Source organism: Dendropsophus ebraccatus, chromosome 15 (genome assembly GCF_027789765.1).
Source record: "Dendropsophus ebraccatus isolate aDenEbr1 chromosome 15, aDenEbr1.pat, whole genome shotgun sequence".
Classification (NCBI taxonomy): domain Eukaryota; kingdom Metazoa; phylum Chordata; class Amphibia; order Anura; family Hylidae; genus Dendropsophus; species Dendropsophus ebraccatus.
Window position 1 is genome coordinate 26,945,904 of NC_091468.1, and position 20,179 is coordinate 26,966,082.

The following is a 20,179-nucleotide window of genomic DNA, read 5'->3' on the forward strand; positions in this document are numbered from 1 at the left end:
GGAACGGCCCTGTAACCCCCATGCCACAGGACCAGACCCAAAAATGCCACACCAAAACCCAGCCAGCACCACCGGCGGAGGAAGCTTCCCCCAAACAGCACAAGTCTGGATAAGGTATTGCACTCACCATAGCTATCAAAGATAGAATGGGACAGACAGGAGGGATTAAAACTATGAGCACTCAGGTGTCTCCTGCTAATTGCGGTCATGTGGGTCTCACCAGGAGGAGTGCAAAACACGGAGAAAAGAGAGAAACAAAATACGGTTCAGGGAAGAAAAAGAGTGTTGCATCTCACACTGGTCGGCCGGGTTTTGGTGGGGCTTTTTGGGTCTGGTCCTGTGACATTGGGGTTGCAGGGCTGTTCTATGGCCTCCCTCCCCTGCACGGGCACGCTTTGTGGGGGTGGTGGTCGCTGACCGACACGGTGTGGAGTTAGCATAGGGACCCGTGTGGACCAGAGGACATGCGCGGTGGTACACGGGGCAATATGGCTTGATCAATTCATATACAGACACTCTGGTGTTGATTTTTAATATAGGCCAAGCGGCATTAGTATCAGCCATAGATGGGATGTGCAGCCGTTCCATTCTCTCCAGTTTGTGTATTATAGTAGTTATATTCTTGTATATAGGAGCAGTATTATAGTAGTTATATTCTTGTACATAGGAGTAGTATTATAGTAGTTATAATCTTGTATATAGGAGCAGTATTATAGTAGTTATATTCTTGTATACATGAGTAGTATTATAGTAGTTATATTCTTGTATATAGGAGCAGTATTATAGTAGTTATATTCTTTTACATAGGAGCAGTATTATAGTAGTTATATTCTTGTACAGAGGAGCAGTATTATAGTAGTTATATTCTTGTAAATAGGAGCAGTATTATAGTAGTTATATTATTGTGTATAGAAGCAGTATCATAGTAGTTATATTTTTATACATAGGAGTACATAGCAGTATTATAGAAATTGTATTATTTTACACAGGGAGCTGTACTGTAGCACAATGGGAAACTGACAGCTCATGTAAACTTTTTAGCCTCATAGAGTTAGTACCAGTTAGACACTGGCTTTTGGTTGTAACTTCCTTGTAATTCCAGGAGTCCAGCGGTGACAATGTGGCTTTCCATTGCCAAGGAAAGGATGAAAGAGCAGAGAGATGACGCTACCCTTCAATTATTCAGCGACATTCCTTGCGGTTTATCCAATCTTATGGCCCTATATTACAGTAATGATACAGATTACAAGCCACAGCAGGCGAAGAAACTGGAACCAGTCACGCAATGTCATTTAGTTGTCAAAATCCAAGCTGTGGATGGTGGGGAGGATCAATGGATGCAGTCCAGCTGTGGGGCCCAGGGACGCAGGTGTCACTGAGCTCATCACATATGAAACGGCTGTGAGGGCCCTATTACATGGGACGAATATTGTGCAAAAATCGTTACATCGTTCAAATTTAAATGATATGTGAATGCAGGCAACAATAAAAAAAATCGTTCACGTGTCATTGATGGCAAAATTTGAGTTGAGCCTAAAATCATTGGTAATCCATCGCTCTATTGATCAGATGGAGTAATCAATTGTAGTAATGATCGTAATAACTATCGTTCAGTGTAATATGGTGAACGATTTTTAAATAGCTCTTGTTTGCCAGGGGACCTGCACTTGGTACCTGAGGCAATATGGTTTGATCAAATTAGACAATTAGACATCAAATTGGTTTGAGACCTGCGCCATAGGAGTGAGGTGCAGCAGCTCCTCTCTCCATGTTCGTATTTTACTTTTCTCCCCTTTTCTGAGTCGCTAGCACTCCTCCTGGTAAGACCAATGTGACCCCAATTAGCAGGAAGCATCTATGCACACATGGCAAATACCTCCTATTCTTCCCATTCTATCTGCAAGAGCAGTGGTAAGTGGTTAGACCTTGTTCTCACGTGTGTTGCTTGGTGGCCGATTTCTTCGCCGTTGGCGCCTGCTGGGCTTGGGGGGGCCCTTGGGGATTGGTCCTGTGACAGCGGGGTTGCAGGGCCATTCCGTGGTCTCCCTTCTCTGCTTGCGCTCGCTTTGCAGGGTTGGCGATCGCTGACCGACACAGTGTTAATTTAGTGTAGGGACTCAAGTGAGCCAGGGGACCTTCACGTGGTACATGAGACAATATGGTTTGATCAAATTATATACCAACATCCTGGCGTTGGTTTGTAAATGTAGCCGAGAGGCATCAGTGTCAGCCATAGGTGTGAGGTGCAGCAGCTCCTTTCTCTCCATGTCCGTAAGTGTACTCACTGTATATGCTGTACTGACGTCAGATCCCTATGCTGTACTGACATCAGACTTCCCTCCTCCAGGCTGGGCTGCCCTGCCCTGTGGTGAGTCTGTCCATAAGATGGCCGACATGTGACCATGCCCCGGCCCCAACTGTCCACCATAGGCATATACACCTTTTTTTTTTAGTTATCTATATTTTCCCATATAATTCTAAGAATGGGACCTAAGCTGCAACCTGAGAACGGAGCAGAAAAAAGTTTCCAGAGCGCTCGCCTACAGAGAGAGGTGTGACCCATGGTATAGTGTTGTGTGGCAGTATAGAACGTTTCTCTGTTATTATACTATTTGTTTGGGTGTTATTACAAGGGCCAATGGGGGCCTGATAACAACTGTAAACGAGCGCCGATCTGCTAGATCGGCGCTCATTTACCGGGGAGAAGACCTCAAGAGAAGTCCTGCAGCCTGGATAGGTAATGTATATCGTCAGGCGCCGGCCACGCACCGCTATTCCACATTAAAGGTTCAAACCTATGTCAACGATCAGCTGATGATCGTTGTCATCGGCTGATCGTTGTATTTATTAACTGAGTAATAATCAGCTGAATCGTTTTGTGTAATAGTACCCTTTGAGGTACTGCTTGTTGCTTGCTTTCACATATCCCGTAAAATTGTCCGCGGTCACGGATCCGCGATCTCGGACAATTTTAGGAAATATTCAAGTGAATACAGCCATTCACATAATCCGTGCCGCTGTCCAGCAGCAGAGATGACAGGGACGCATGATGTCCGTTCCTGTCATCGCATCTGACTACTCACCTACTCCCCCGTGCTGGCCAGCTTACATATTCTCCAGAAGGGGCGTGGACTATGCTGCCTTCTTCTCCTGGCAGAGTAGTCCAGGCCACTTCCGGGGAGCGTGTGTAAGCCGGCCGGCATGGGGGAGTAGGTGAGTAGTCAGATGTGATGACAAGAGCGCACAATATACCAGGCGGTGGGGGGGGGGGGGCTGCACTGGTAGGGGATTCGTGCCGCAATCCTCCTCTGGTCATCGTGGCACGTATTGAGTGAATGACGCCTTAGTTCCGATGCTTACACCATGAATTAGGGCAGGGAAAAAAGCATTGTCATACGTAGTAGCGTACTGAAAGTGTTCAGAAAATCCCCCTATCCATTCACCAGTCATAAGTAGTGACATCATTAATCGTAGAACCCATATTATGTACAAAAGCTGCCATTTACCACAAAGCATCATGGTTCAGATCATAGCCATGGAGAATGGCACATGTCAGATTACACTGAGGTGTTAGCATGCAGAATTTAGAGTAGAAGTAATGGGTAAAAGGTCAGATCTGGCATTTTTCTGTAGGAATAACATCAGGTTTCTGTAACTTTGAGTCATGTTGACCAGATCATTACAAGAACTTACAGAACCTAACTGTAAAACAAACACTGTTAAATCTCTGTCATTAGTTCTGATACTCTTTATCTCAGTTCCTGTAGTCAGTGACAGGTTTGCCGGGCGGCCGGCGTTGCCAGCAGTCTGCACTGCCACTAGTTTGCCCGTGAATCACATATAAATAACATCCAATTATCTCTTCTGCTCTGCAGAGCCGATCTCGGGCGCTGCCAGGCAGCACAGCACAAGGAATTCATTACAAACACATTTTCCAGCCACTTTTGACGCACATCATTACCATGTCACCGCACAGAATTAATACGGCTTCCTTAGATGACTCCTGAGCGATTTCACTTCTGATCCGCTCAGGTTATATTCTCCAACAAAGAACTAATAACCACAGGAGAAAAATACAGAGGCCTAAAGATCAGATCCAACCTCAGATGAGACTATGACCGCAGAAAAGGTGATAAACCGAGATCTATGTTACATAGGTAAAGAAAGCCTGAACCTAAGGAATATCCACTAACTAGAGATCAGTGGTGACATCACTGAGAATACAGCCTATCCATCAGTAGAGATCAGCGGTGATATCAGTGAGAATATAGGAGTGACATTACTTAGAATACAGCCTATCCATCACTAGAGCTCAGCAGTGACATCACTGAGAATATAGTCTATCCATCACTAGAGATCAGCGGTGACATCACTGAGAATACAGCCTATCCATCAGTAGAGATCAGTGGTGACATCACTGAGAATACAGCCTATCCATCAGTAGAGATCAGGAGTGACATCACTTAGATTAGAATACAGCCTATCCATTCATAAGAAAGCATCCATCAACAAAGGCTGGTGAGGAGAAGCCACTTGGGATTATCCTCGAGGTTCAGGCAGAATAAAATGATGACAGGTTTGCATCTGTGGCAAGAACAGAGGCCCCAGACCTACCTGCCTTTTTCCATATTTCCCTCAAAAGTGAATGGACATAGCCGCACATATAGGCGGACCATATGGGTCCCATATAGGTGCAGGTCCCAATGCCTTATATATGTAGAGGGTTCGACTACCCTGCATCTTATAACAAGAGAATCTGCTGTGTATCTTACCCCCCCCCCCCCCTCCCGGTTATGTGCCAGAAAGTCTCAGATACAGCACCAGGATGACTTTAACAGTGCTGGGGAGGAAGACAGGAAACAGACAAGAGAAGATCCTGCTGTTACACCGAGAGACTGAGCAAGAAACAGGAGGAACTCATTTGCCTTTAGCATGATGTCTAGACAAAAGCAATTGGGCAAAATGCCCCAAACCAAAAAGAGTCCCAAAAAGAGAGGAGAGAGGAGTCTGGTCCCAGAGCACAGATAGAGGAGATGAGTCACGTGCACCGGTTTCCACTCAGCGATCGGCAGGATCTGGGCCAGATGTGTAAGCTGCCAGAACTGGTCCTGATAGGAAATCCCAGGGATGTGCCTGCGGCGAAGATACACACCAGATCCATCACTGCACTCATGTATAGCCGGCTAGTGCCACGTGACGCTGCCAAGCTCCGGGTCACCACCGCTCACACATGTCTGTCTTATTCCAGAGATTTCACTGCAGGTTTTATAAGAAAGCCTAAGGGCTGTCAAGCGGAAGAACAGGGATTTAAAGGGATTGCACACCTTTTTGTATCTTCTGATATGTCACTCAGGTTAGGAGAAGGAAGCTGTGTCACTGGCACCAAGAGGAAGGAAATCTCCACAGCTTTAAATCAAAGTGAACTCATGGGGGTTCCGGCTAAAGGACTCACAACTAATGTGATAGCCTGACGTTCTGTACTGTTCCGTACCACACATGATGTAAAAGCTGTCCACTAAACAGACTGGCATACTACAGCATTCTATCAGTGTCAAACAGTGACTATATAATACCGCCATCTGCGTACAGGTACTATAACTATACTATGCTAAACAAACTAATACAGTCACACAGTGACCAATTAATACTGCCTTATATCATACAGGTAATATAACGATACTATGCTTAACTAATACTCTTATAGAAAGACTACACAATAACATCATAACGCCACAAAATAATGCAGCCATATAGTAAAAGCATTATACAGTGACTAAACATTACCACCACAGTGACTATACACTGAAATTATACCTCTATACAGTCACCATATACTACAGCCAGGCAGTGATCCAATAATATTACCACACAGTACTATATAATACTATCTAAAGATTGTCAAGGCAGCGTGGAATGAGGAGGAAGAAAGCACTGACCTGACAGGTTGGCACACGCTTCATCCTGTAGATCACTTCGCCTAAAGGCCCTATTACATGTAACGATTATCAGCCGTAGAAGGCAACAATCAGCCGACAAGAACGATATCGGCCGATCGTTGCAGTCGTTTGTCTTTGAACATGTTGAAAGACAAACAACAATGATAGCAGCGATCTGCTGCCATCGCTCTGTGAAATAGGAGCGGCAGCAGCAGACCGCCGCTATCCCCTATGGGCCGCCCGGGCGATCTAGCGATCATCCAGGCAGCCCCTTCGCACCTCCCCGTGCCCCCTCCTGCACTTACCCGCTCGATGCCGCCAAGTGTTATAGCGGCGGCAGCGAGCAAGGAACGAGGAGCAAACTCCTTATAGTCGCCCTGACTGTGCTCCTCACAGTCGCCCTGTGTAATGGGGGCTTTACAGGACCCTAAATGAACAATTAAGTCACATACAGTCACAAATAAAAACCGCCACATAGTGATTTAACGCCACCATACAACACATAAGTAATATTTCTGCTGTATGAGTACTGTGCATAGTAACCTCCATTACATAATACACACTATCAACCAGCAATACCACCATACAGTAATTGCTACGCAGTGACTATATAGTGTTCTATGATGCTGAACACCTGCAGCCTTTACTGTAGCAGCAAAGTGGATGAGATGTGAAAGTGGTCAAGTAAATAGAACTTAAAGATAATGTTAAATCTCTGGAAGAGATATTTAGAGGGGACCCGTCACCGGTGGCACAGTATAACTTAACTCAGGGCCAGGAAAAGTTGGATAGCTATCTGTTGGAGAAGGCACGGTCTCAAATGGGGTTCGTGGCCAGGAAAAATTATCTTGAGTCTGGAACCCTCAATAGGGGGCTCATGGGGGTCATCAGGAATCAGAGAGATAGTGGGGAAGTCCATGCCTTACGGTTGCCTGATAAGTCTGTTGTAAACTCCTCGGGGGATATTCTGAAGGCATTTGGGAGTTACTTTCAGGACATATATAGTTCCAGTGGCAAAGCGCAGGATGAGCATCTGGAGGAATTACTCGAGTCTGCTCTCCTGCCTAGGTTAACACAAGATCAAGGTGAATTGTTAGGGGCCCCTATTTCACTGGAAGAGCTGGAGGGTGTCTTGGCGAAATCTCCGAATGGGTCCTCTCCAGGTCAGGATGGCATCCCATTTGAAGTCTACAAAAGGCATAGAAGGGTCCTGCTCCCGGCGCTCCTTCAGGTTTTGGGGGGTTCGATTTCCGGGGGGTCACTCCCCAGGTCCATGAGTGAGGCTGAAGTCATATTGATTTTGAAGGAGGGGAAGGACCCCCTGGAAAGAGAATCCTATAGGCCGATATCTCTACTCAATGTAGATGTGAAGCTTTTTGCTGGAGTGTTGGCCGCGCGGCTTAATAAAGTAGTGGGGGGTCTGATTGGGGAGGACCAGACCGGTTTCATCCCAGGGCGCCAGATTAAGTCTAACTTGAGGAGATTATTTGTAAATATGCAGTTAGCGGGCGGGGAGGGCCCCCACTCCATCCTGTCATTGGATGCGGTTAAGGCCTTTGATAGGGTGGAGTGGGGATACCTCTGGGCAGTGATGGAGAGATTTGGTCTGGGGAGGGGTTTTATTGAGTTGGTCAAACTGCTATATAGAGATGCGAGGGCGACTGTTGCTGTTAATGGATTGCACTCTGCTGTTTTTGAGCTGGGTAGGGGGACTAGGCAGGGTTGCCCTCTCTCCCCCTCACTCTTCGCCCTTAGTATAGAGCCAGTAGCCAATTTAATCAGATTAGATCAGAGTATAGTTGGCTTTGGGGCGAGGGGTGAGGGGGACAGGGTGTCCCTCTACGCAGATGATATGCTTTTGTTTTTACGGGACCCCGCAACGGCTGTCCCCAGAGTCATTGAGTTGATACAGCAGGTGGGGAGGTACTCGGGCCTTGGGATTAATTGGAAAAAATCGGTTTTAATGCAACTGGCTTTGGAGGGCGATCTGTCCTTTCCACAGCTGCAGGTCCTGGGAAGGGGTGAATCATTTAGATATCTGGGGATACGGATCTGTCAGAACCTGGCAGCCTTCAGTGACCTTAATCTAGCTCCGCTGATTAAAGAGACAGAGGATAAGGTGAAGGTATGGCATAACTTGCCTCTCTCTAGAGCGGACCGGTTGGTGTTACTAAAGGCGGTCCTGCTGCCCAAATTTCTGTATATCTTCGGGGCTGCCCCGGTTTGGGTAGGCCAGAAGGTCTTTAAGAGGATAAGGAATATTTGGAATTTTTTGATTTGGGGGCGCAAACGTGTTCGTATCAAACTAGAACTATTGACAGCACCTAAGAATAAGGGCGGGCTTGGCCTTCCGTCTATGGAGTTGTATTCATTGGCCTCTCAGGCCTTCTGGCTTCTGAACTGGAAAGATAATCCTTTTTTTTCCCGATTAGGAGAGGGGGCAAGGGACGTCTCTTTAGATATCTTTCAGATCCTTGATGCCGGAATATTAGAGAGGGGAGCAAGAGCTGACTGGCCGATGGTGGTCGCCTTGGTTAGAACTTGGCGGGAAGTAAAAAAATGTCTGGGGCTGGAGGGTTTCTTGAGTCTCTCTCCTCTTTGGGACCATCGGGAGCTGGTGGAGGTTAAGAAGTTAGAGGCTCTTTATGGAGTATTTGGGCGCGACCTGAGGTTGATAACTGATTTAGTGGTTATGGGGAAGGTTAAAACTTGGGAACAGGTCAGGGTAGAATATGGTTTTGCAGATTCCCGCTGGTTTGATTATCTGCGTCTTTCTAGGGCGTTAAGGATGGATCTCAGAAGAACGGAGTACAGGCTTGGAGCAAATATAACGCTGAATAAATTAAGAGGGCTGGGTAGTAGATCTAAAGGGGTCTCAATACTGTATAAATGTTTTATGTTAGAAAAAGAATGGGTTTTTGGGAGCCAGAGCTCCTGGGAAAGGGATGTTGGGATGAAGGTGAACTGGCTATCAGTTTATGGTAACATCAAAAAAGTAGCGCCCTCGGTGAATCATCAACTCATCCAGTTCAATATCGTCCATAGGTTATATTATACTCCTTCTTTCCTTAGTAAAATTAAAAAACGAACTAATAATCTTTGCCCTAGATGTAAAAAGGAGGTGGGAGATCTGGTGCATATGCTCTGGTCGTGTGAGCAGCTGGGTCAGCTTTGGTCCGGAGTTTCTCGGGAGATAACTAAGGCTATAGGCCTGTCCATAGGGGAGGACCTTCGTCTGTTCGTTCTGGGGGATACATCGGGACTACCTGTGGGGACAAACAGGAAGCAGAGGAAATGTTTGTTGAAAATGCTGTTCTGTGCGAAATTAGTGATCATGAGAAGGTGGATATCCCCTCAGCCACCCAGTTTAGCGGAATGGGGTCAATGTGTGAAGCGATATGAGTGTGTGAAGTAAGAGGATGAGGGGTTGTTTTTTTTTTTTTTTTTTTTTTTTTTTTTCTTTCTTTCTTTCCTTTTTCTTTCTCTGTGCATGTTCTCTGTTGGGATGGGGAGGGGTTGGGGGAGGGGAGGAAGGGATTATATAGGGAATATATAGATAAATCTGTCTTCTTGAGGATGAGTAAGGAATGTAACCTGTGAGGTACTTTCAGGGCGCCCGGTGGATATAGCACTATAGTGGATGTCTGGTGTGTGAATGGGGCGGCGGGGTGGCCGCACGCTTGCCGGGTTGGGGGGAGGGGGCGGGCGGCTTTGGGCGTACCGGCCCGCCAACATAGTGTTTGGAGGCAGACTGGGAAGTTGGCCGTGAGAGGGTCAAGTGAACAGGCTGGAATTTATTCGGATCACTGACCACTGTTCTGTTATCAAAGTTTGAGTGGAAAATATATGAAATGAACCCGGTCGTTTGGTGGGGACTGCAGTCCATAATAGATGGATGGTGGAAGCCGTTGGATTGGACAGGGCAGTTGTCCATAGGATCCGGCGCGCAGGGTCCGTGGATAACTGGTATGAATGGGTTTTTTTTTTTTTTTTTCTCCTCCGTCTGTGGTCAGTATAGCCCTCACCGGGGCTGGATTGGCAAGATAAGGAGTTGAGATTGGTTGTGGTTATCTGAGCAAGCTGATGTCTGCAGCCGGCACTGTGTAGAGGTGGAGGGGGTGGGCCCTGGTCTTGTCTGCCCGTCTCCCCTGGCCTCGGCGCGGCGGGGGTGTGGCTACTCCGCAGCCTGGTGGGTTGAGTGTTTTAAAATAAGTATAGGGTGGGTGGTGGGATAGGTAGGATAGGTGTAGAGAATAACGGGGCGCCCTGCTGGTTTTACCACATGGAGGAAAAGGTAAAATTTGTAATTAACGAGGAATGTTTTGTAACTGTACCCACAGATTGGGATTAACAAGAAAAAAAAAAAAAAAAAAAAAAAAAAAGTGGTCAAGTTATGATCTATGTCCCCCTTTTTCTTTCTGTATCCCCTAATGTCTTTAAAAATGCCTTAATAAAGCGTAATATGAAAAAAAAAAGTTATGATCTATGTACACCGCAGATTTATTAGATTTTCATTCTATAAGGAGTAGAGGCCAGATACCAGATTTATTTGTTAGACACTTATGTGGTTTGTTTGACAAGTGGGTGTGGCATTTTTTTGAACAGCGGCCTAGTTCCCATGCACAGTGCCGGTCTATTCCCAGGTCCTGGCCTGGCCTGAAGCATTGAAGGCAGGCCTGCCTTCCCCTCTGTGACGCAGCTCCAATAGAACCAATGGAGCAGCATCACAGAGGGAAGGGGGTTTGTCACACTGGGGGAGGGAAGGCCTGCATCCACTGCTTAAGGCAGGGGCGGTGCCCAGGAATAGACTGGCGCTGTGTGTGGGAACAAGGCTGCTGTTCAAAAAAAGGATCGCAGCTGCGGCATTCCAGCACCAGTGGTAGGTCTATTGATGTAAAAATCTTAACATGATGTACCTGACAGTACATTCACTTTAATTACATCATCATGCTCTTAAAGTGTCACTGTTGTATTTTTTATTTTTTTGCAGAAATCAATAGTACAGGCGATTTTAAGTAACTTTGTAATTGGGTTTATTAGGCAAATATGCCATTATCTGCATTCAAAAAGACTTTCGCCAGGTACCCCCCCACCACCACCACCTTCCTCTCTCTCATTGACTGCTCATTATCAGGAAATCTTGACTCTTTTACATCAGTCGAGCCCTGTGTAACCTATGGAGAGGGGAGGGGGAAGATTAGTCGGCAGCAGAGAGCAGAGAACATAGGATTACACAGCGAGAGCTATGGGAAAGCCTCTATTCAGAGGTCAGAGAGGTCAGTGCTGACTTCAGAGGAGATAGCCCAGTGATGTAGCTGTAAATTAATTGTTTGTTGACCTGTTTTGGTGCCTCATCTCTCTCCACTCCTCCCCTCTCCATAAGAGAACCATGAAGACAGGGGGAGAGCTTCAAACTGCTTTTTCATGATAAAAATGCATTTTTCGGCTAATAAACCCAAATACAAAGTTTCTTAAAATAGCCTGTACTATTGATTTCTGCAAAAAAAAATTTAACGCCAGTAACACTTTACAGCTAGACTGTGTATAGATGTGTGACATTTATCAAACAGCCTGAGCCGCTGGTGTATTGTCAGACTGTGTAGTATATGTTTGGAACCCCTATGAGGTGTCAATGTAATTTTGGAGCATGATGTTGCACCCACAATCCTCCCCCACTTGTTGAGCCCAACACATCATCACGCTTGCACTAAGCATCAGTTGCACATCACACACATGAACATAGACACTCACCTTCAGCAGGTAGATGGGGATGTTACTGAAGTCCACCGGAAGCTTCAAGAGGAATCGAGCAGAAAACTCCCCAGTCTGTGAGACAAGAACAAGACAAGATCAGGTCAGGCACCAACCAAGTTATACCCAAGAGTATCACCAAAACTAGGTGGTGAAATGGGTTTGCCTCACATGAGCTCTCCTGATGAAGATGTAATAGCTGCCATATTGGTTACCACCTTAGAGGAGACGTGGTCTGGGGTCAGGATCGTGTACAATTTGTCAGATCATGTCCTCTGCTTGCTGTAGGATGTATAAGGCTATGTCTATGTATACAGGGCTCAGGACAGCGTATCAGCTTTCTTTCTCCTTTATACGCAGCCATGTAGCTCTGCCATGTCAACATGATCAGGGGAAAAATGTTTCCATTCACTGACTGCAAGCCGACATAATGAAGCTGGTGAAAAAAGGATGGGAAGGTATATAGCGAAATGTTAGAGATTGTTTCCCAAGTGATGATCACAGAAGTGGACAACTGGACAAAGAGAAAAAAACCTGGAATCTTATTACTGTAGAAAATCTGCATAAGGGGCTGTTCACACAGAATAAAATTCTCAGAATTCTGCAGCAGAGAGCTCCTGCCTGCTGTCTGTCTCAATGGAAGGGCTCGCGCACATCCGCTTCAGCCACTCTGCTCTCAATGAATTGACATGTCAGTGTCATGACCTTTGCTCAGTGTGAACCACCCCTAAGAGTGAATGCACTAAGGCTATGTTCACATGTAGTAAGACACCGGCCGTTCCGTGACCAGACAGATTCCCTTTTAAGGCTATGTTCAACATCGGCCAGATCACAGAACGGCCGGTGTTTGTGAAGATCATCCCGGCCGGTACTGCAGTACCGGCCGGATTATCCTCACTGTTGCTGAACTTGAATGCGCGTGCATCCAAATTTCCAAATTATTGGATGAGTATACTTGGCCGGGCATACTGCATTGGGTTGCTCAATCGAGTCTGATACTCGTTCAAGTACCTCTGGACACTTTTTAAATATTCACACTAATATTTTAACAGTTTCTGAGCTCCTGGCATCATCATTTATTATAGTTCTGTAACTGTTTACGGGTGCCATCACAGTCAAAAACAATAAAGCAGCCATACTTACCTGTCCCCGCTCTTCTCACTGCTGTCTGGCTCCAGTTACCCACTCAGTGACAGCCTGCTCAGCCAACCACTGCGCTGTGGCAGGACAGCGCAGTGATTGGCTCTAGTGGGTAGTCACTGAGTGGGGGACTGAAGCCAGAAGGCATCGGGAGGAGCGTAGACAGGTAAGTACTGCTGCTTTATTGTTTTTTCACTATAGCTTAGGTTTTACAAGATGTTTCTGCAAGACACATAGGAAGTCTGTCAGTATGTGTCTTGCAGAAACCTATTGCATTTTTTTTTTTGAATTTTTGTATATTTCCTTTACACATCCCTTCAAGGGACGAAATACACAAAAATTAGAAAGAAAAAATGCAATAGGTTACTTTGAGGTAAACCAGGCACATTCTGCTCTGCAAAGCAGAGGGCGCCTAGTTAAATGCCCAAGTGTCCTATTGATTTCAGAATAGTTTGTTATTTGAGCCAAGCACCCAGGTTTTCGAGTGTTCGCTCAACACTACTCCTAGTGGATAAAACGATGTAGAGATTTTAAATATATGCATCTAGTGGATATGTTCCTGAAACCAGAACATTTCTTGAAAGGGGTATAAAGTTATATAATTCAGTGGCCAAAGCACAGTGCAGACTGACAGCTATCCCTGCTCATTCTGCTAAACTGTGCCACTAAGCTGCAGCACTAGTGACACAGACAGCTCCCCCAGTGTAATGTCTATTCCAAAGGTAAAATGTGCTATATAGACATCAGGGGAGGCTGCAGCACCAGTGACAGACAGCTCCCCTCAGTGTAATGTCTATTCCAATAGTAACTTGTGCTACATAGAGATCAGGGGAGGCTGCAGAACTAGTGACACAGACAGCTACCCCAGTGTAATGTCTATCCTGACCATAATGTGTTATACAGACATCAGTCGAGACTGCAGTACTAGTGACACAAACAGCTTTCCCAAGTATAATGTCTATTCTAATGATAACATATAATATATAGACATCAGGGGAGGCTGCAGCACTAGTGACACAGACAGCTTCCCCCAGTGTTATGTCTATTCCAATGGTAACATGTCAGACACGTTCAGCCAGTCAGTGGCAGAGACCACGCTAAGGCTACTGAGGGGGCCTGACACGTCACGACCCAGGTCCCCACTCAGAACAGGAAGCGGCTAGGGGACCGGGAAACAGAGCGGAGGAGAGCGGACCCCAACCCTAGAGCCGGGGTGGTAGGTGCAAGTTCTTATGTTCAGCCACCTCCTCCCTGGCTCTTTTGAGAGAAAAAAAAAGTCAGAGCCCAGACTTCTTTAGGTTTCATTTACCAAAAACTATAGAGGTCCTGTTTACTGGTATAATATTAGCCCAAGATTTCCCCATCACATGACATCAGCAGAGCTGAGGACCAGGAAGCCGCACGTGCAGCACCTTCCATCATGGACTACACAAGACATCCCAGGACAGAGATTACACACTTCTGAAATTAGGAAATTGCTTACTTCCTGTAGATACAAAAAAGGAAAAGGTTCTGGGGAAGCCCCGACAAAGTGCGCCCTGGCGGATGAGGCGGGTACTTCCTGCAGTCACCACAGATCCTCAGAATCTACATACTAGACAAAGGAGAAGATCTGTGTATCCTGGAGGAGATATATGGCCGAGGAGCTGAAGTGTGTGGGGTACAGAGCTGAACTCATCACTAGAGAACCTTAGGGCCCTATTCCACCGCACGATTATCGTTTGCATAATCGTTAACGATTAACGATCTCAAACGACCGCTATTGCGAAAGACCTGAAAACGTTCAGTCATTTCCATGGAACGATAATCGTTACTTATGATCGTAATTGCGATAGTTTTTTCTTCGCTATTGCGTTCGTATCTTTTGCGAACCACCGAACAATGTCTTATTCAATGCGAACGATTTGCAAACGTTTTGCGAACGAGCAACGATAAAAATAGGTCCAGGTCTTATAAAGCGATCAACGATTTCTTGTTCGGTCGTTAATTGTTAACTGCATTTCAACCAAACGATTATCGTTTAGAATTGAACGATTTAACGATAATCTGAACGATAATCGTCCGGTGGAATAGGGCCCTAAGATATTCAGCACTCATACCCGAATATACAAATGAAGTACAGACCAGGGGTCAAAAATATTCTGACTGCAAGGTGAAAACCCGGCCATAGACTGAAACCAGCAGGAGAGAGTGTTCTACCCAACTGCAGCAAACCCAGAGGGAAAATTACATGGAGCGCATTGCAATCCATGGCCTATAATACCACATGCAGAGCGAGAGACCATGAAGAAAATCTTTGCGTGGATGGAAGTCCTAATGAAGAACGATTTTGTCAGTCCCATGTAACATTTCTATAGGCTCAGTAAGTCTAAACATGGCATCAACCATATGTCCAACAAGCCTGGCACTGCTGAGTCATGATCATTGCGGCTACCCTGAGTAGACAAGAACCATAGAGGAAAACAATCTGCCAGACTCTTATCAGGTATAACGCCAATCTGCAAATGATAAGGTATAACGCCCCTTGCAGGTGACAGAATCAGCCTATTAACCATAAATGAACATTGTGCAATACACAGCAGATAATACAAACGAGTTGTCCTCTTACCCAATTGTTCTTCTTCCCGGCGTATATTTCCATGTTCTCCCCGTACTGCGGCTCCTCCAGCAGAGTCTGATACTCAAACATGAGGCGCGAGCTCTCATTTAGGCGGCTACACTGGTACTGGTGATACTGCTGGACCAGCTCCTTCACCACCTGTAGGAGGCACTCCGGATCCGAGGGGTCCCACTCTGCCAGACTCTGCAAGCAGACACATATGACCGGTCAATGACTTCTTCAACTATATGTGTATATATGGTTTAAGAGTAACTTGGATTAGGAGCGTTTTGCAAGAAGAGCTCACAGTTTTTCAAAATTGTAACTTGGATTAAAGCATTTCTTTGGTGTAAGAGCTCCCTGTACTGGGTGAGAGGGGGAGGGACATGGTCTGCATAGCGGGGTCTACAGCTCTGTACTCTGACCCAGGAAGTCTCCCTCACCTTCTAAATCATGGCAGATCCTCTTCAGGCTAAGGCTTGCATCAGGGGACAGGACTGTGGAGGTAATCTCTCCATAGCTGTAACCCCTCTCTCCCTGCACAGAAAGTGCTGCTATGCTGTGACCACATATGTCCTGCTCATTTCTTCCTGCAGTCTCTGTCAGCCCTTGTTTCCCATCCTATAATGTGCCCTATAATCCTATAATACCCTATAATGTGCCTGCACTTACACTCAGCTATACACACTGCTGCTATAATCTGCCTGCACAAACACTCACAATGTTGCATAGAAAAGTTTCTGTCACTGTCCTCCTGCACAGCTCTGTGATTCTCACTCCCTGATTGGTGCATGCTGAGCACACACCCCTTCCCCTTCTGTCATGTGACCACACAGACCTCTGCCAGCAGCCCTGCTTCTCTATTCTAGCTTGTTGCACTACGCTACTGCATTATGGGGATCTGCACCTCCATTCTGTATCTACAAACTGCTGCTATTTTTCCTGGTTTATGCAGTCACTGTACATTATACTCCACATGCTAATTGCTATACTGTACAGTAAATTATAATATCACATATTCAGCTGTTTCTCATTGTTTGTTTCATCTGTTCTACATGTTATTTAGAATAATAAATAATTATTTTTGGGGTGTAGAACCAATTGTCTGCATATCAGTGATTTCTTATGGGAAAATTTGCTCTGGTTTAATTACAAGCACAGTCCGTAACGGATTATGCTCGTAATCCAAGGCACCACTGTATATGTATGTATGTGTGTATATATATATATATATATATATATATATATATATATATATATATATATATTTATTTGTTTATTTATTTATATTACACAAACACACACACACCTTATAGATATTACTGTAACTCACAGCTTAACCCTTTGAAGTGTTTTTTCCTCCTCCCCTTCTAAAAGGTCTAGCACTTTCATTTTTCTATCTACAGACCCATGTAAGGGCTTGTTTTTTCAGGAATAGGTGTACTTTGTAATGGCGTCTTTTATTCTACCATAACATGTATGATGGAACCCCAAAAATATCATTTATGAAAATAAAAATTGTTGAAAACGTAAAAAAGAATGCAATATGGTAACTTTAGGGGGGTTCCTGTGGCTATGTAATATACTATACGGTAAAAGCGACATGATACCATTATTCTACAGGTCATTCAGAACACCACCATATGTAGGTTTACACAGATTCTCTTATGTTATATTTTTTTAATTAAATCCTTTTTTCTTCTGCAATTCATTATTAATAAAAAATGGGCCAATTGTGACGCTTATAACGGTTTTAGTTTTTCACCTACAGGGCTGTATTAGGTGTCATTTTTTGCACCATGATCTCTTTTTTTTTTTATTAATACCATCTCTGTGTAGCTCGGACGTTTTTATCACTTTTTATTATTATTATTATTATTATTATTATTATTATTATTATTATTATTATTTTTTTTATATATATAATGTAACAATAGTAGTTATATTCTTGTATATAGGAGGCAGTATTATAGTAGTTATATTCTTGTATATAGGGGCAGTATTATAGTAGTTATATTCTTGTATATAGGAGCAGTATTATAGTAGTTATATTCTTGTATATAGGAGCAGTATTATAGTAGTTATATTCCTGTACATAGGAGTAGTATTATAGTAGTTATATTCTTGTATATAGGAGCAGTATTATAGTAGTTATGGTGTGGTGTTTTTGGGTCTGGTCCTGTGACATGGGGGTCGCAGGGCTGTCCCATGACCCCCGTTCCCTGACTGTGCACGCCTGCGGGGTTGGTGGCCACTGACTGGCACGGTGTGGACTTAGTGTAGGGACCCATGTGTATCAGATACCGGCACGAGGTACATGGGGCAGTATGGCTTGATCAATTCATACACAAAATTCTGATGTGTTTTTTATTTAGCCTAGGGGCACTAGTATCAGCCATAGGTGTGAGGTGCAGCACTCTGTTTCTTCCCTGAACCGCATTTTGTTTCTCTCTCTTCTCCGTGTATTGCACTCCTCCTGGTGAGACCCACATGACCGCAATTAGCAGGAGACACCTGAGTGCACATGGTTTTAATCCCTCCTGTTTTTTCCCATTCTGTTTGCTGCAGCTATGGTGAGTGTAATTCCTTATCCAGACTTGTGCTGTTTGGGGGCGACCTTCTCCGCCGGCGATGCTGGCCGGGTTCTGGTGTGGTGTTTTTGGGTCTGGTCCTGTGGCATTGGGGTCGCAGGGCCGTCTCATGGCCCCTGTTCCCTGGCTGTGCACGCCTGCGGGGTTGGTGGCCACTGACTGGCACGGTGTGGACTTAGTGTAGGGACCCATGTGTATCAGATACCGGCACGAGGTACATGGGGCAGTATGGCTTGATCAATTCATACACAAAATTCTGATGTGTTTTTTTATTTAGCCTAGCGGCACTAGTATCAGCCATAGGTGTGAGGTGCAGCACTCTGTTTCTTCCCTGAACCGCATTATAGTAGTTATATTCTTGTATATAGGAGCAGTATTATAGTAGTTATATTCTTGTATAGAGGAGCGGTATTAAAGTAGTTATATTCTTGTATATAGGAGCAGTATTATAGTAGTTATATTCTTGCATATAGGAGCAGTATTATAGTAGTTATATTCTTGCATATAGTAGCAGTATTATAGTAGTTATATTCTTGCATATAGTAGCAGTATTATAGTAGTTATTTTCCTGTATATAGGGGGCAGTATTATAGTAGTTATATTCTTGTACATAGCAGGCAGTATTATGGGTGACAATAAACACAGAAAAAATGTCCTTCACTGAGGCAGATAGGAATTATTCAGTATTATTTTTCTATGTTATGTAACTGAGGACATCTTACATTACCTGCATATAAGAAAAATCACATGTTGGATATACAGGACATGATGCAGTGTAATAGACGTTATGATGCTCTGTGTGTTCAGTGATTCCTACACAATGTCATCTCTGGATGATGTAACTGCAGTTACCGGAGTGGATGGTGCAGAGATGGGTGAGTGGGATCACAATCTCTTACAGGCTCACTGGGGGTGTATTGCATAGAAAGCCTGGAATGTATTGAAGAATGGCAAAGTCTCTTTTCCATTCAGTCAGATAATAAAAGTGCCATTTCCTGCAACCAGGGACGCGCACGTCACTGTGACATCTGTCTATTTGTAGTAGTGCCGCTTGTGTTCTCAGTAAGTGCTATCACAATTACACAAGGGGTGAGTCATCCAGCAGTGATGTCATCAGCCCATGAGTCACAGGGACAGAGGATCATTAACCCCATAGATGATGACATTGTACATTGCCCACATCACCAATATGTACAGTAAATAAGGAAACTGACTTGTCTCATTTCTTAAAGGGAACACAGCGTCCTCTGTTTCATGCATACTTATTTTGTTATTACATTTAAATATAAATAGTTATATTAAAGGTTCATATTGCAAATATATACGGTGGGAAATACATAGTCAGGTAAACAGATGCTAGCGTAAAATAAGGCAACAGTCATCCCTTTAAGCACTTTTAATGGGCTTTATGTAATACTACTGTTTTCATGCTTACAGCCGCCCTATTAACCAATCATTGTTCAGGCTATCCAGAAGACGGCCCCCAAACAATCAGACTGATATCGGAATCACACTATAAAGATCACTGCTCTGATATACAGCAAACTGTAATGCTGCGCAGGCTCTGCAGAACAGGACTTGTCCTGCCCAGCCTGTCCACTGGTGCACTCCCAGTCATTACACACAGGGAAGAAACACAGCATACACACCATCACATATGATGCAACTATCAGGGTCATGTCAGATGATGTGTATACTGTACTATATGTACTATACTATGTGTCTACTATATGAATTCTCCACCTGTGAGTTGACTGAGCAAGAAGCTGAGCAGGGCAAGTCCTGTTCTACAGAGCCTGCCCAGCATTACAGAGGGTAACAGTATATCAGTACAAAGCCCTTTGTGATGTGAGGCTTCCTGACACTAAGCAGATTGTTTGGGGTAATGCCACTGTATGCTCATACCTTTTAAAGGGGTATTCAAGAGTAAAAAAAATGTTTTTAAATTAACTGGTGTCTGAACTTTATACAGATATGTAAATTTCTTCCTTTTAAAAATCTCCAGTCTTCCAGTACTTTTCAGTTGATGTATGTCCTGCAGCAAGTGGTGTATTTTCTCCAGTCTGACACAGTGCCCTCTGCTACCACCTCTGTCCATGTCAGGAACTGTCCAGAGCAGGAAAAGGTTTTCTAAGGGGAATTGCTACTGCTATGGACAGACG

At 44.6% G+C, this 20,179-nt stretch overlaps 1 protein-coding gene across 1 annotated transcript in view; it reads right to left on the reverse strand.

Moving 5' to 3' along the window:
- BABAM2 (BRISC and BRCA1 A complex member 2) overlaps positions 1-20,179 on the reverse strand; it is a 97,774-nt gene that overhangs the window by 60,725 nt on the left and 16,870 nt on the right. Inside the window, exons 5-6 of the mRNA XM_069955275.1 lie at positions 15,436-15,630; positions 11,688-11,762 (exon numbers count right to left, since the gene is read on the reverse strand). Of these exons, the coding sequence (XP_069811376.1) occupies positions 11,688-11,762; positions 15,436-15,630 (270 nt within the window). The remainder of the gene's footprint in view (positions 1-11,687; positions 11,763-15,435; positions 15,631-20,179) is intronic.